This window comes from Acanthaster planci, linkage group LG20 (assembly GCF_054643075.1).
Source record: "Acanthaster planci isolate LZ-2023a linkage group LG20, COTS_SCS, whole genome shotgun sequence".
Lineage (NCBI taxonomy): Eukaryota > Metazoa > Echinodermata > Asteroidea > Valvatida > Acanthasteridae > Acanthaster > Acanthaster planci.
In genome coordinates, this window is record NC_141796.1 from 11,281,779 (window position 1) to 11,298,674 (window position 16,896).

Below are 16,896 nucleotides of genomic sequence, written 5' to 3' on the forward strand. Positions count from 1 at the left end.
ATGACAGGTTAAGCCCTGGCATGTATAAATTAATTTAAGAGAATTAAAAGAATTAATTTAAAATCGAAAACAAATCTAGGGTAAAATTCAATTTATTTGATGAGAAATGACGAAAAAGTGGAATGAGATTCTTTGATTCAAAGACTTCAACTCTGATTTAAACCACATACGTTCGTCCCTTCTACCGTATTGTCTAGTGTATACATGGGTATAAAAAGTGTGGTTTCTTACTAATACTTCGAGCTATGTCATGAATTCGATCCATTGTTCAGTTCTGACTAGCTCTGCACAAGTAAAAGATCTACCCTTTCCTTAATTATGCGCTTGCATCTCGACTGGATCTTGGTTGTGTAACAGTCCGAGTGTTCCATTCATGGCATAGGCCTACACCACGCAATACTTGTGTGCGTTTGTCCTCAAAATGGAATTCATGCCACGTAGTCACCATCGGTGGATCGCAGTGCCTAAGTTCATGGCCTTCCAGGATCAAATAGAATTGTACATGTATAATAATGTTGCAGCTACCGAAATGTACTGCATTAAGTTTACAAAATATTAAAAATTTACTGTATGGAACTGAGGATTTTTCTACGAACCACAAGTGCTGATGGATAGAACCATACTGATCCTGCAGCTATGAAGACTACGTTTCCGACCTTGGATTTTTACGTGAGTACACATCAAAATCTCTCACCGACGAAAAATCCTTTCATTTGAAAAAAATCACGATTTGGGAATATCATCTAAGACGTATTGTTTGGTGAGTTGTTAGTTTTGTTATTTTCTTTCAATGTTACCGGCCAGTACTTTATAGCAGAGGAAGTGATAGGATAGGACAGATTGGATTGGGCTGGGCTATTAACAGGTGGCCAAGGTTAGGTTACTTTACTAATTGAGCTTCACCTGGGTTAGACTGCTCTGGGCTGGGCTGGATGGGACTGGGCTGGGTAAGTGGGTGGGACTAGGCTGGGTAAGTTGGTGGCCTATATAGGCTGGGTTATGTGGGCGGGACGGGGCTTAGCTAAGTGGGCGGGACTGGTTAGGCTAATTAATTACAAGTAGTTCAGAATAAATTTATAAGCTTTTGAAAATCACGTTTACTTTTTTTAAATACATGTATTTCTTATATGCTATGCATGAGCTTTGATTTAACAAGAATTTACTTGAGATTCACATTTGACTGGTTCACATGCAATCTCATGATGCTGTAAGAATGCAAAAAGAGCTAGTGTTTCACGAACCTACATCCCAGTCAAATTCCTCCTTCTTGAGCATATCCAGATTTTGGACCAATATTTCTCGATTTGTCTATTTTTCTTTACGTTTTCAAGCAAAAGTGCGTTCTGGATCATCCCAAAACTTAGCAGACAATATAAATGGGAGCGTATAAAGCAACGGCGCAGCTTTATGGATTTGCACATTTATTCATTTCTCACTTCCCCGATGAAAATTATCGGCTGTTTCATGTATACCATCAATTTTTGTGAGGTTCCGCATCATCAACCATCTCTCATGTTAACAATTCAATTGTAATCGGAATTCAAATTTGGAACACATATTTGTTGTTTTATGATTACCATAACTATTACCACCTCAGTTATTGTTATATTGTTTGTGACATTTTACGCGAATTCTCCATCGGCCTCTGTCAGTAACGCTGTGAATTGAGAATCTTCTTTTAGTTGGCAACATGCAACGTTACGTAGAGAGTTCTTGATTCACTTTCGTGTTGCGATATTGTGTTTAGGCCGTCTTTACTAGATTTTTACATGTGTGTATTTATGGTGACTTTTTATTGTTAGAATTGTAAACAAAGCAGACCAGGCGTTGTTTGGTTTGAATTGACAAAGTCAAAATGGAGGAAATGGGTTGCCAAGTTTTGTGCTGTGTTATCTGCGAAGGTAAAGTTACCAGAAAGGACCCTCGTTCAGGTTTATTTGGGGGATACTTTCCTTGTTTGAGATTGTAGAATACAGGAAACAGCTGACAGGTTTTCTGTCTTTTTTTTCTTTTGGCGCGAAAAACAAGTCCACGATAGCATCTCACGCGCATTTGGCATCCGGTATACGCCTGTATTGCTTCTCGCTCAACCTGAAACGAAAGGACCGACAACCGTAAAATAAAAGGATTGGCACCGTGTTCTCGAGGGGCAAAGCACGGGGAGGATACAGCTTGTGGACGGGGGGACACTGGCGGGTCAGAACCGCTCAGGTTCTGCCAGAGCGCCCTTGATTTGCTGTCATTTGATGGAGAGTTAATTGGTGTGAACACGGATACTTGCTATGCAATCAGACAAAAACTGGAGAAGCCTATGACAAAGGAGCTGCTTCCATAGAGAGACGCCAGAGTGAAAGACATGTAGCGTCTATGCACGCTAAGACGGCGTGTATCTTGAGTAGTTTTGGGTAGTGAACTGAGAGCTTTCCAAGCAAATTGGAGACAGACTGAGCAGGCAAAACATGGAGAGACTTATAGAAGCAAAGGTGGAGGATTGAAATGGAGACGAGAATCGATAATGTGAGAAAAAACTTCAAGTGTTGTCGCTTCGAAATGGCAGCAATGAGTAGTAAAATGATCCGGTCAAATCTGGGAAGTATTTGATTCAGCGCGAAAATGCTTCTGGGAAAAGACTATAAGCTTGAGCTTTCAAGATCAATTAAATGCAATCTTAAAGTAGGACTGCTTGTTTTTAATTAGGTGGATGAATTATACACCGTCAGATTGCAATATCCCTTTGCATGGTGCCTTTTAGTTGAAAACAGTGTGTAAACCAGACAAACTTAACTAGATAACTTGTGAAATTAAGATTGCCATTCCGTTTCAGCGTCTTGGAAAACCAGTAAAGAGACCATGATCCTCAAATTGGATCTAAGAGGCCTCCCTACGGTCGTTATTACCCCCAAGAGGGGTAAAATCGTTGGTATGGGCGGCAAAAGTAACAAAACAAGAGAGAATAGAAAATGAGGCACGGCAGAGGGTTAGATGGAGTGCGAATAATGGCGTCACGCCGGAGTGAGATCGCAGCAAATGAGGGGAGCTGGGGTAGAAGGGATCACCGTTCTGCTACGGTGCACCCGACTTGCCACCATTTTGCGCAAGGGTAATCGCTGTAAGAAAAATGTTCCATCGACAGCCAAGCAAAACAGCGAAGACGTCGAGAGTTACGGCTGAGCGCGAAAACTTCGAAAAGGTATCGTTTAGCAACAAGTCATTGAACCCTATCCACCTGCAGCTTTTGAGCTCTTCAAAGAGATAAGCAAAGGTGTAGAGACCCGACAAACAAACAAAGAATCACTTAAGAAGAACAGTCAAGTTAAGCTATGGAAAATCTTTACATAGATCCAAATTCTCTGACCTCTTTGTCCCAGTTTAACCCCGTGACAAGGATTTGAATCCGTGGTGAGATGAAATGTATGCATTACAGACTTTGAGAAGCTTAAGGTATAGTGTGCAGGAAAAAGTCAAAGCTCGGAAAACCTTTTCAATGCAACTGTTAAAAAATAACTTACAAAAGATATTTCTAGGGACTGGGCATAAGTTTGCTGCAAACCTATAAATCACGTGTTCCAGTCAAACGAAATTACTGTAGCCACGGTAGGAACAAATCCGTCCTTTTCTTTTTAGAGAAACCAGTTTTCTTTAATACAAAATAGACAAACAATGTATCAAACCAGAACGGTCACGATTACGTATATAAGTGCACGTTGCTTGGTTTTCACCCTTCTCGTTTACACACATTAAGGTTCCCACATTTTCACCTTTTGAATGAACCTTCAGTTCAAAATCAAAAAGTTAAAAAGGGAGCATAGTACAGTAGAAGGGTTGTGGAGTAATTACCCTAACAAAGGGTGATGACTTGAAATGATGATCTTTCTGCAGCCACGCGCTTCTATTTACACGCATTAGGCGAGAGATAATTACTGTGAATTGCACGTTGTCTACACTTCGTTGGACAGAGAAAAACTGGCGGGAAGCTGGATGAAATCCTGGCTACTTTCTTCAGGGAGATCGCTAAGTAAGTAGTAGTTAAAAAGTGTTGGGACCGGTTGGCGCATTGGGAAGTGACATGTGATACGCGCAGATAATCTGCGCGTTGGGGCAATCGATGCGATAAGAAAAGCACAACAAAGTAATGGCGGGAAATCTGAGCAAATGAGCTGTTAAATAATGGTGAAGAGCGCACTGGATTGTGCACGGTATTTACAACATAGTGCAGAGAGGTAATAGAAAACTGACAAGAAAATATCTCAGCGCTTGAAAAGGTGAAAAATGTGAGTGCGGGATTATTTGAAAACCTGAATGTGCAAGGAAAGAACGGCTGAATGCATGACAAAATGCATGATTGACGAAGTACTCAAGGAGGGGTGTTTAAACAATGTTTTACTATCAACAGCAACTATCGCTGTATTGTTGCTGTTCTGTTGCTGCTGCTGGTGTTGTTGCTGCTGCTGTTGCTGTTTGCTCTTTTCTGTTCTATCAAAGCTGCATCTTTTTAGTACTACCCTTGCACTACATCTAGGTTTACGATAAAAAATAAAGGATTATCAAATGATATACTACATTTGCTAAATATTAAATAAATAACACATGTATAAAATTAACACAGAATCCCATACACGATACAACTACTTTAAGGTAAAAACCTAAACTTGATAAATACAAGGCCAAAAAGAAAGAAGGCTAACCTATACATGAAGAGAATTGTGGATTTTATTTCACAATACAGAAATTCGCAGAACGATATTTTCCTCAATAGAGGGCGATAGATAGAAATTTCAAGTAGTAACAACGCCGAAGGCTTGCTGATACACACACACACACAAAGCATTTCCATACATATTTCTTGCAGTGCAGATTAACACTTGCAGAAATTATTCTGCAGCTAAGATGTTTGCTTTGATCTTTCTGAAATAACTTCCAATAATTGCCAACATTGATGATTTTGGTCTATCGTGACCTTGTTTGCGCAGTTTTCCCATCAATCCATTCTTCATAACGAGTCAGATCGATGAACACATTAACACCCTTCTCAATTCGACTCCCTATGCCAATTAAAGCCCAGTCACTACGCCCCCTTTTCATCGCCAGTGCCCCGCCCATATTTCCATCGATTGAATAGTCAATAGGCCTGCCTCTTTCTCTAACCCCACATAACATGAAGTCCTCGATAGCGTTGCCGGAAAGGTCACAGGGTTCAAGCTTCATCCGGGAACTTTGAAGGGCTTCCTCCGGTGGTGTCTCCTTCGGTTTCATCCCCCATCCTAAGCTAATTGCCCTTTGAACTTTGACCACATAATTCGCAATGCACACGGGGGAGACCTGCTCATTTACCCTTGCTAGGGAACTGAATTGGAGCAATAAAGGTCGGTCTAAACCAGTTCCGTGGTCATTTCCCGGTATATGCATATTCATAATCCTGTAACCTTGTTCGTCAGCTTCAAACTCATCCATGAACCTACTCTTACCGAGTCGGATAACCAGACCTCGTGGTGCCATGAGCAGACTGTCTTTTTCTCGCTTGACAATGTCTCTGAAGATATTGGGCATACTGCTCGACAGTGTGCGTTGTATCTGCTGCAGACAGCGTAGAGTTGTGACTGCCCAGTCGACGCCGATGAGGGCAGCATTACAGAGAGCCGTCGCGTTATTTGTACTCCACACAACAGCGTACCACGGCCACGTGCCATCGGCTCTGGACACACTTTGGGAAAAATAAAAGAAGCAGCACATTAAAAATGTAGTCCTGCCCCTTGAAGAAAGTTACGATTACGGCAGCATGCTAACACTGTCAAACATGCCATTTTACTTTGCTGTATGTAATTCAGGAAACTGCGACGAATGTCTGTGATCACGCATGCTCAGTGCCCTAATAAGATTTCAGCTTACTGAAATCTTAAATATAACAGGCCGTTTTCCAATACTCAACTTCGTCTCCGTTTCCGTGTGGGAAATCAAATCTCCGATTGTGGGCCTGAAGCGTTTAATTTAAATTAAAGTACTGTAATGTTTGGCTCTTTTGCATCTTACTTGATGCTTTGTGGCACTATCAGACTTACTTTTGCGCTTACAATCTCAAAGTCAGGAAGTAAAAAACAGTTGATACCTCCGACGGAGCCCAAGTCGCGTATTGGAAAACGGCCATAATATGGGTGGTTCACAATAGTGCGCCTCCAAGAGTTTTCTACGCGTTGGCCAATCACAACTCGCGAAATTTGTCGACCCTTTCCCAACGTGCACTGGGTCGACAGATTTCACGCATCATGATGGGCTAACGCGTTGCAAACTCTTGGGGACACATTACTGTGAATCACCCGTATTAGCTGTTAATTATCTCTTAAGCTCCAGCAGAAGACCTTGGCTTGAAACTCCTACATCATGTATCCACCTGGCTTGCTGTAGACGCGTGTTGCAGCCAGCACGAGCCATGTACGCTTCTCGAGTTCGTGCGATCCGTTCTTGACACGGGTTTCGTGTTATCGCGATCGAACGGCGTGAACATGACCAAAGAACACTTTTCTCGGAACAGGGTCACACATCACCTTCTCGTTAGGATTTTACACGAACACACGGGAAAACTCGTGAGATTTGATTTTTGAACAGCCGCAAAAAGTATCGATATGGCTTTACAAAGCCGAAGACAAAGGACAGTTTTGCAAAATTAATATTACATTGTAATAATTTTCCATGATAGAAGTTTTTTCAAATAGAAAAGAAGTTCGCCCAGTTAGTCGACATTAACTCTCGAAAAATGCAAATAACTACTAGCGATAATAACCGGTTGTGTGTTCCCGGCGTTCGAGCGGCCGACCCACGAACAACAAATCGAGCTGTTCTTGAACAAACGAGAACAAGCCGCCCGAACTCAGCCTTAGGCTAGTTTATACTTTATGCGGATGCAAAAGTGAAGCGAATTTGACGTCACCAAAAATTACTGAAATGTGTTGAACTTTGCGAATTCGTAACGCAAAAATTTGATCTGCCGCCCCCTCCCCCACAACTCGCGTTCGTTTTCGCTTTTGCACGAAGTATGAACCGGTCATAATGCGAACGCGGCGAAGCCTCCAAGGATTACTGTGACCTCGATACTGGGGTGCTATTTGGTTTTGCCAAACACTTCTTGTATTCAGCGTTTCAAAAACTGTCAGATCATGACTGTTATTGAATGCAGTCACCGTGACAAAAGAAATAAAACTTACACTGGGTGATTCTCGCACGGAGGTTTTCTTGGTGCAGCCTTACTAGACTTGACCAGTCCATCACTTTGCGTTGAAAAGATCGGTGGGAAGTCTTCTAGACCACAGAGGGCGCTGTCGTCATCCGCTGTGTTCGTCAACTCCTGCTTTGACAGGAATAGGAAAATTTTGCTGCAGACTCAATGTAGCAACCAACGAAACTAAACCATAACTTACGGAAGTTACTGATAATTGATTATTGATAGTGATCCGAATGAACAGATTGATCGAGACTCAGTTTTAAGATTTATTTTGGCAAGTGGTAGAGCGAGGATGAACTGACCTACCTTTCTATCATTGGCTTGTCCTGGTACTGTGCATAGCGTCTCGTTCTCTTTTTCAAAACGGATATTCACTGAAATCATCTCCCTCACATCGGCAACCAAAGCGCAGTTGCATATCCACGGATTGCCCGATAGGTCCACTGAACTCCCGGGGGCCAAGATAACTGGCAGTCCGCCCTCTATAGTCTGAAGATTGTTGTCTGCAATGTTCAAGAGGAAGAGTCCCCTAAAACGGTCGTGGTCGGGAACCCGAAAAGTATCCAGGATGTTCCGTTTCAGATAGAGGTGACTCAAGTCCGGTAGAGAGGTCAGCAGGGTAGCTGGAACTCGGGAGAAACGATTTCCATTCAGGTTAAGCAGGTTGAGTGATGTCAAACTTGCCAGCCAATCAGAAGTGGTCTCGTCGAGTTCGTTGTCTGCCATGTTGAGTTCCAGGAGTAAGTTTAGTCCATGAAAGGCGCCCTCATCTACCCGATGAAGCGAATTTCCACTCAAATCCAAGCTCTGAACGTTTGTGGCTTCTGAGAAGGTTCTATCTTGCAGGCTCCCGAGCCGGTTGCCGTGCAAAGAAAGTGTTACCAGTCTTCTCAGACGTCGGAGAGAGGAGGGATCAATAGTGGAAATTTTATTGTCTGCCAGATTCAGCATCTTGACAAATGGAGCTCCGCCAAACATATCAGCTGACAATTCTCTGAGGTCGTTACCCCTCAGGTAGAGCCATGTTAGTTTGGACATGCTATGCGCTGCACTTACGCTGAAGGCATTTTGTTCGATGTCTGTGATTTTATTGTTGTCGAGTCGCAGTGACGTCAGAGCCTCAAGTCCGTAGAATGTCTCAGTTTGGAGGCGCTGCAGTGCATTGTTGGTGATATCTAGAATTTTGAGACTGTTCAGACCCTGCAGAGAATGAGGAAGTATCGTGGATATGTTATTCCTGTCTAGGAAGAGTTCTTGAAGAGAGGACAGCTGCCCGAATGTCTTGTCTGTTATTGCACTCAGCCTGTTAGAGCTGGCGACTAGTTTTCTGAGATGGGTGCAGTTTTCAAAGGTGACCTTGCTCAGTTCAACCAGGGCATTGTGGGACATGTTCACAAACTTTAGAGCAGACACTGGCGGGAAAATGGAATCAGCCAAGGCAATCAGATTGTTTCCAGATAGATCAAGTTCCAACAGGTTCGTCAGGGAGATGAACACGGATTCGGGTAACTGTCGCAGCCTGTTGTTCTTAAGAGAAAGGAGTTTCAGATTGGAGTTTTTTGCGAAGATGTTCTTGGACAGACTCTCTACTTTGTTGTCATTAAGGATTAGTTGTTGGAGTTCAAGCTGATCCATTAACAGATCCTCAGGGAGATGAGTCAGGCGATTGTGCGACAGATTCAAGAACCGGAGATATGTCAGACCTCTCAGCGATCCCGGAGACATGACCTCCAGCAAGTTGTCTCCGATGTCCAATTCCAGCAGGTGCGTGTTGTTTATGAAGGCTTCTGTTTGTACAGATCGGATATGATTGTCTGACAGGAAGAGCTGTGTCAGATTCTGTACATCTTGAAACGCGTCTTTTGGGAGCGCCCTCAACCTGTTAGCCTTCAAGGAGAGTATCTGTAGATTCCCCAATCCCATCAGGCTTCCGGGCTCTAGCTCCGCGATCTTATTGCCGCGTAAATCCAGATGAACCAGCCCCACCCCGTCGGCGAATGTACCCAATGGAATGTCTTTGATGCGTCCTACTCTCTCATCACTGTCTGGTTGCGCGGTCGAAGTTACAGCAGAACCTGTCATGTCGTAATCAATTATGCCGGTTCGCGAATCGTCACCAACCAGCAATAGGTAACTGACCTCTGAAAGAAGAGAAAGTGACAGCAAGAACACAACATCGTTAGTGGATCAATCAGAAAGCCGGGTTATTACACAGAATATGGGTACTGTACTTCTTTGAACCTGAGATACAATTTACCATTGCCTCTTCGTGTTCAAAGCAGCGTTAATACTTCCCAGTGTTGCGTTTTTAAGACAAATAACTGATAAGAGCGAGTGGGACTCGAACCCACCATCTCCTGCTCCAAAAGTCAAAATATGAAAACACAAACATAACACAGTGTTTTCATTACGCTCAGTTAGTACCTATGGAAGGAAATTCCCAATCAGTAATTCTTGGATCTCAATTTCTAATTACATTTTAATTACATAGATTAACACCCATAGTTAATCGTCCTGGTTTCTTCAATTACGGTACCTTAAATACGCTATACGCATTAGATTTATCATAGCTTGTTTACCGTTTTGTATAACCTGGTATGTTTCAACGTTCTTCACTAGTTCCTCTTTAGTTAAGTCTGACTGGCCGGTAGAGAACAATGATTTCTTTCTGTACATCTATTAGATCCGACCACTTTGCCCTTTAAAGCCGACAACATCGTGAGGTTAAGCCGATTGCATTACACGATTTTTGGTTGATTTACTGACTTTGTGAATCCCATGGGGGTTGGCAGATATCCAACACACAGGTCAGGTGGGGTCACGTGGGATCAAGCACTGCCTTTGTATCAGTTTCCCAAACCTCAAATGCATAAGCGTGTAAATACGTCTGGTCTCCAAACTGGCTCATTCAGTTAGAATGTCTGTGCAACATGTACCAACTGATCAGTTACTGTAAGAAGTTTTTAAATCCATCATTTTCTTACACTATGTATTCTAGAACATCTTACAACTGGATCTTTGTAAATTGATCATTACCAAAGGCCACAGGCCACGCCTCGACATAATTTACATACCCGGCAACAGGTCAACTGGTACCTCCTTCTTCCCCCAGCATACGGCTGCTCCGGCCCCTTCCACCCAGTCAAACATCGCTGCGTACTGCTGAAGACGACGTGAAGCAGCCAGCAGGCGACGAGACACCGTGACGCAGCGGCACTTCATGGGACAGTGGTGGGGGTGCGCCCCGGGAAGAGGGTGGCTCTCTGTACGCTGCGTGAAGTTGATCACGGAGCATGCAGCAAAAAACATTACCGCTGCTGTGTTGATGCGCATTGTCGAGCAAGTCCCAAAGATTTCCGTATAGGAAAAGATCTTTACAGGTGGAAAAGAAAACAAACACATAATTACGACCTGCTGCGTCATTAATTAAGAAAACAATTCTGGAAATTGTTGAATGTCAGTGCATATGGTAGATTCATGTAATTACATTGTGATAACACCCCCTCCCCCACTGAAACTTTGGAATGAATCCAACAAGCCACAGTTAATTTACTTTCAATGCCCCTCAAAAACATGCTTCAATTTCTGCTTTATTCTGTTTACAATGCCCCACTGGGCTATCCCGATACAGTTTGGGTAGGGTTCATGTGGTAGCAGCAGAATTAAATTTTAAAGGGGGTATTAGTAAGTAAGTTGGGGATATCAACTGAGCCTAAAGCAGCATTGAAGCTCGTTCGGTCAGGTGCCATCTTTACATCCTCAGGCAGAAGATTCCATTCAGGAATTCTTCTTGGGTACAGAGAATATTTCAGATAGTCGTTATTAAAATTGGGATGATTATATGAGTGTTGGCAGTGCCGTCTACGAGATTGTAGAGCACCTGTTCATCGAAGGTGTTCTGTGTGTTCTTTGTATGCACCCCGTACAGGTCCCAACAAGTGTCATGCCGTGCCGTTTGAGTAACCCTACCAACCCTGCTACAGTTTCATTGAGAACGAGATAATGATTGGTATATTGGGCAGTTAATGAAACAGACTGATCTTGTGCGGAGAAATCTTTTTAAGAATTCAATAACCTCATTATCTGGTTAATTATGAATGGATTATCCGCTTTATCTTCATTGATGATTTGCTGTATGTGATGGTTATCAGTCGTGATAATCCCTTCTCAGTGTCTCTATTAAATAAAAGGGTGCGCTGGCGCTTGGAATGCACATTATATACAAGCTCCACCCCAGAAAGGCCAGAGAACAACATCAAGTCAATAACAACAAGTACATGTAAACAATAGAAACAAAGCAAACCAAACAACGAGAAATTTGGTATCATTTTGAAGTGATGAAACAACCTAAATGTTGACAAATGAGCAGACAAGATTGGATAAGCCCTTGGCTCTGTGTTCCGTGTCTTTCACGGGATACTTTGACAGTACATGTATAACCTATCGCCGATCATACTGTCGGCTTGGCTGGACCATAGAGCTACAAACCCATGATCTATGGCCGGACTATGAAACTGCACATCATGGTGACTTCCAGCTTCCTGAATGAGCTGGATCTAGTTCCTCTTTATCTGTAAGTCACCAGGCTATCGTGACCACTCATCCCCGTCAAGCACCTAACGTTTCTCGCGCCTGCTCTGTACCCAGCGGCTTATTACCTTCAAGGGAGCGGGTGCCTGTTTATTCACGACGGATTTACGTAACAGAGGAAAGGGCTTTTTGTTAAGGATAAACGTTTCATTGACATACCGTCCACGCCTGAGTTATCCGGTAGTCACACGAGGAAAGAGATGTACAAAGTGACTTGGAGCCCAACTCTTGAAAAGTAGAAATCATGGTAAGTTACATCCCCCATGTCAGTGTTTGAGGAACAGGGATTGACGATGGAATGGCTCCGCAGTGGAGAGAAAGGGGAACATTTTATAAAATTGACCGGTTCTTGTATGGTTAATTAGTGCATGAACCGACATGAATGACATGTTATTCTCATTGCCCGTTATAGTTCCACCGACTTGCGGTTTCAGGTTTGCCAACTCAGAGTTGGCTTGATAATGGAGGAAGAGTGGTTTAGATTTCTGAAATAATGTACATGTATACATCCGTGTAAACTAATTCTGCCAATAGCGATTTATTCACTGAAATCAAAAATATATTTAGAGTTTTGCCGTGTGGAATGTTATCGTATAGTTGTGTTAGGGGTTATCTTGTCAAAGAGACCCAACTTGGTGGGGTGTAGTTATGCTGGTGGACGGTTGGCTCCTAGTTTTGCCACCACATTACGAAACACGAATCCTTGGGATGCTATACGGTAGTATACGATTACAGTGATCTGCAGGTCTACAGGATCTGATGCAGAACGGACAAGATTCAACTTAAACAGTAGATGTGGACATGTATTTCACTGCCCTATTTGCATATTGTGGATTCAAATGTTTTCCGAAGTACATTTTCATATGTGTGCCATGACCTGAATACGTCTGGAGATTTGCTGAGAGGGTATTAGCACAGCGTAAGACTTGCTCTATGGTGGTTCAGAGGTCACGGACGATCTGAAGATTTATACACAGCAAGAAATGAGACCGAGGGGTACCCCCCCCCCAACATGTCCAATCCCTATACACATTCCAGACTATTGTTACTTAACACATCCCCCAAGATGTCTGAAAGGAATTCCCCAGATTCCTGCGAGACAATGACCAACACAAAGCAGGGGGGTTCTCTCCGTCTCATACCCTGCATATGTGAAGATCGCGCGCAGAACAAACTTTGGATCTCCCGTCAAACTCAGTAGATTGTCCATTTGAACAATTCACACAAAGACTCATTTGTTTGTCCTTGTCGACAGAGTGACGCCTTTTCGCAAGAACAGTTCTCGGGTATGTATAACTAGATGACATTGTAAACTCTACTTCCGTAACTTACATTTCTGTGGTTGAAATTTAATGCGCCAGTATAATTCTTCCGCATCGATTTTATGACGATGAGTTCATGATGGAGCATTATACGCAGCGTCATTTCAAACCGCCAGAATTTCCTCATTTTGATAATCTTGTTAAGATCATAACCTTTTCAGTCAAATAACAATGCGTGTCTTCCGTTCCTGGGTCAGAATTCAAGGCGGCTTTCTCGATCTTTGACAAAGACGGCGACGGGACAGTGACCAGTGATGAACTGGCAGTGGTGCTGAGGTCGATTGGCCTTAACCCGACCAAGAGGGAGCTAGACATGATCATCAAAGAAGCGGACACGGACGGTACGAAAAGAAATAATTTATACATGCATGTGTGAATGTCATGTCAACAATTTTGTGGCTACGGTTTAAACCTTTGGCATAATTATATGTGGCAACGGAAGATAGAGTAGGGTAGTTTATACAAGCATGCCGCTTCGGATAAGACCTGTGGAACAAATACTGATGGTATGTGACCCATCGATCTTTGTTAACGCGACTCTGGTCATGCGCATTTTTTGGTGTATTACCTTGATGACACGCCCACTTTAGACGATTAATGCTGACCTTTGAACTTTGGTTTGTCAGGTAACAACATGATCGAACTGAACGAGTTTCTAGCCACCATGACTCAAAAGATGATGCAGGAGGGAAGAGGTCAGGATGATGACGTCATGACGGAACAGGAAATCAAGAAAACCTACGATATCTTCGACAACAATGGTAATGGTTACATAAGGTGAGAATGAAGACAAAAGTAATTACCATTACAGTGCGTTACATTTGTTATTCAAAAAGTTAAGGTCATTCGGGAAAAAAATCACGCGAGGAAGTCAGTGTATGGCTACGCGTGTTCCCGAACTTGATGACGCCGGGCGCGCTTCATTTTGGACATGCGCTGTTAGAATACCGAACTGGCTCATTCAGAATTTGTAGTATTACGATGATGAGATTTAGATATTACGTCTGCTGACTACCTTATCTGTGGTGAAAAAAAGAACTAAACATATACTTTTGAACACTCTCCTGACGACTTAGGCTTTTACATAGATAAAAATTAAGAAAATTTGAGATGTTTCTTATGTAAAATAACATACATAGGCCTACAGGTCAGTTTACTATACGTTTATTGTAAATTTAGTGCTGCTGATATTCGGCGAGTTGGAACACTCTACGGTGAGTGCATCACAGATGAAGGAGCCAATCAGATGATAGGAGAGGCAGACACAGATAGCGACGGGCGTGTCACGTATGAAGGTAAGGCTTGGTGCATTTGGCATTTCAGGATGGGTAACTGCGCTGTAGAAATCTGCGGTTTTGAGACAGCGACATTATTTTGATGGAGTGGCTGACCATTTTTTTAACCAAGACTGCTGATCATATACGTTTAATAAAGCCTCACATTTCTTTTATCTTGGTTACAAGTCTGTTTGACAAAAATACCGTCTTCGACGCCTTTTTTTCAAGTTGGATTTGCGAAATGAGGTACTTTTGCAAAACAGTTATTGTTTTTTCCTTTCCTTGGTCCAGACTTTCTGAAAATGATGACCTCACCGTAGAATGGAAAGAATGCGTCTGATCCCGCCTCCAAAGGAGACTTTCGTTTTAATTTTCAAGCAAAATAAAGATGTAATATACATTATTGGCTTATGGCAAACTCACAAAAATGCAATTATTTATTAAGGTAATACGGATGTAAATTATGCGGAAATATAAACCAATATTTACATGTATACAGTGCTACTAACTGATAACCATAGGAGTGGTTCATTTTGTGTCATGTTGCAATGAACATTATAATCTTTGGGTGTACTTAATGCATTTTAAAGACATTGTGCTTGGACTTTTTTTCAGGAATGGCACCTTATGAAATTGAACATAAATATGTAACTGCAAATTAGGGATAAGATGTTTTTAGAGTGCAGAGAAGCAAAGTGAGGTAAGAAAAAGAGAATACTTGTCATGCAAACTTTGTTTATTCGGAGATTATTTAAAAAAAACTTTGTTACAAATAGCTATAAGAAATTAAACTTACTTGTATTACATAAAACACGCTTGAAAATGATTCACGTTGCTCTTTTCAAAAAGTGTTGGGTTTCAGAAACTCAATGTCGACATGAACAGATGGAAGCTTTGTCTGTCAAGTGAGACACCACGACCCTCTCTCCCAGGGTCCATCTCCGCCCTATAAACGGTCAGGAAGAGGGGCGACATGGGTGGTGAAAACCTGGTTTCGATCCATCAATGCCCACTATTGTGTAAAGGGAAAAACCTGTCTTGAAAATAATGTACCACTTGTCTACCCATTACATAGGGATCAGCCGCGTTTAGTGGCATGTAAACATGCGAAGGGCAGATGTGCTACATGCGCTACAACACGCGCTTCAAGGTGATCGGGTAGACCATTTCCTATATAGTGCCTAACCGCCAACACCACCAGAATCCTGTTTTTATGGGAAGAAAAATGAACCGCGCAATGTCTGCGTGGATTACCAACACAGACCTCTCTGCCATTGTGTTAGTATAATAACGAATTACGTGTAAATACAGTGCTAAGATTTAAGTACATTGAAATCATTTACATTGGGAATTCTTTGAGTCAGACCGCGTTTTGATGACTATCAAATCTTTCACTTGGGAACTAACGCTTACATTAGTTTATTTGAAAGTGGACAAAAGGTCCTAACTCAGCCTAAGACATAGACTGGATATAAGGTCCTACTCAGCCTAAGACATAGATTGGATATAAGGTCCTAACTCAGCCTAAGATATGTCTTAGGCTGAGTAGGACCTTATATCCACTTTCAAATAAACACTTGGGGACGAACGCTTATATTATAAACCATAAGGTTTTCCAATTTCATGGTGACATCGAAAGTGTTTAAATTCAATTAAACTAAAACTTTTTTCTATGAAAGAAATCCCAACAGGATGATGGGTATTGCATAGTTCATTGGTTTAGAACTAGAAGTCAAGTTCTTTGGATGCTTGTTGTCAATCGCATCTTACCACATCCTGTATAATGTACATTAATTAATTATTATTCAAATGAAATTGTAAGAGAACTTACCAATCAGAACTCGCACTCCTTGAATAACTTATAAATTCTTGTCTGAGTGTCTGCCGCCCTAAGATGAAGATGAATTTCCTTCCAAATGTGCTCTACGACTCATCTTCAGGAACAATCAGATGATCGAATCTGCCTGTTCGGGTTGTCGCCGATTAATGAATAGAAAAGACACCCGACCGCCAGTGTTCAAGTTGTTGGAAACATGGACAAAAATAGTTTTGTTTTTCCGCGATTCTTCCGGCAATGTCAAGCACCGGCTGCCTGCTTTGCTAATGATGGGAAACGCGCCTGAGGGCCCAAGGGTATGTCCGATACGTAGAGAGTGAGACCACAAATGGGTCTGAGCTCTTCACCGGCACGAAACGGCTTCGGTCTCTCGTCGAAGTTCCACCATGGGGGAAGGGTTCCCCGAAGGATACCGTGCCTCACTGGAATTTGAGTGGAAAAGATAATGTAGTTGAAATGCTGTTCAGGGAACTTAGCTAGACAGAAACCAAAATGGGCTGGTTCATACTTTACGCGAAAGCGGACAAAACGTGGATTTATGAGGGCAGATCAAATATTCGCACTATGAATTCGCAAAAATTGAGCACATCTCAACACGAGCGAAATTTCGCTGCATATCTTTTGTGACGTCAAATTCGCTCCGCTTTCACGTATGCA

At 42.4% G+C, this 16,896-nt stretch overlaps 2 protein-coding genes across 4 annotated transcripts; one reads left to right on the forward strand and one right to left on the reverse strand.

Moving 5' to 3' along the window:
• The first annotated feature begins 331 nt into the window (after window positions 1-331).
• LOC110987691 (uncharacterized) lies at window positions 332-15,216 on the forward strand. 2 transcript variants are annotated; one of them, XM_022250655.2, is made up of 6 exons: window positions 332-669; window positions 13,059-13,089; window positions 13,323-13,466; window positions 13,752-13,902; window positions 14,305-14,420; window positions 14,694-15,216. In XM_022250655.2, the coding sequence occupies exons 1-6, from the start codon at window positions 637-639 to the stop codon at window positions 14,720-14,722; spliced, it is 504 nt and encodes a 167-aa protein (XP_022106347.2). In that variant the 5' UTR covers window positions 332-636; the 3' UTR covers window positions 14,723-15,216. The 2 variants fall into 2 exon arrangements, with proteins under 2 accessions (XP_022106347.2, XP_022106348.2); XM_022250656.2 differs by lacking the exon at window positions 332-669 and adding an exon at window positions 11,705-12,050.
• LOC110987685 (uncharacterized) lies at window positions 3,504-16,896 on the reverse strand. 2 transcript variants are annotated; one of them, XM_022250635.2, is made up of 5 exons: window positions 16,234-16,896; window positions 10,288-10,585; window positions 7,520-9,354; window positions 7,197-7,336; window positions 3,504-5,701 (listed from the first exon to the last, which is right to left on the reverse strand). In XM_022250635.2, exons 2-5 carry the CDS (start codon window positions 10,544-10,546, stop codon window positions 4,948-4,950), a joined length of 2,988 nt encoding a protein of 995 aa, XP_022106327.2. In that variant the 5' UTR covers window positions 10,547-10,585; window positions 16,234-16,896; the 3' UTR covers window positions 3,504-4,947. The 2 variants fall into 2 exon arrangements, with proteins under 2 accessions (XP_022106327.2, XP_086986728.1); XM_087130602.1 differs by lacking the exon at window positions 16,234-16,896 and adding an exon at window positions 15,199-15,334 and having other exon boundaries at window positions 3,527-5,701.

Excerpts from the sequence above, each read along its gene's own strand:
- LOC110987691 (XM_022250655.2), top strand. The coding sequence starts at position 637 with ATGAAGACTACGTTTCCGACCTTGGATTTTTAC. Across the intron at positions 13,903-14,304 it reads AATGGTAATGGTTACATAAG|TGCTGCTGATATTCGGCGAG; the intron begins GTGAGAATGAAG and ends TTGTAAATTTAG. Across the intron at positions 14,421-14,693 it reads CGGGCGTGTCACGTATGAAG|ACTTTCTGAAAATGATGACC; the intron begins GTAAGGCTTGGT and ends TCCTTGGTCCAG.
- LOC110987685 (XM_022250635.2), bottom strand. The coding sequence starts at position 10,546 with ATGCGCATCAACACAGCAGCGGTAATGTTTTTTGCTGCATGCTCCGTG. Across the intron at positions 7,337-7,519 it reads GACAAGCCAATGATAGAAAG|GAGTTGACGAACACAGCGGA; the intron begins GTAGGTCAGTTC and ends CTGTCAAAGCAG. Across the intron at positions 5,702-7,196 it reads CCGTGCGAGAATCACCCAGT|TGTGTCCAGAGCCGATGGCA; the intron begins GTAAGTTTTATT and ends TTTTTCCCAAAG.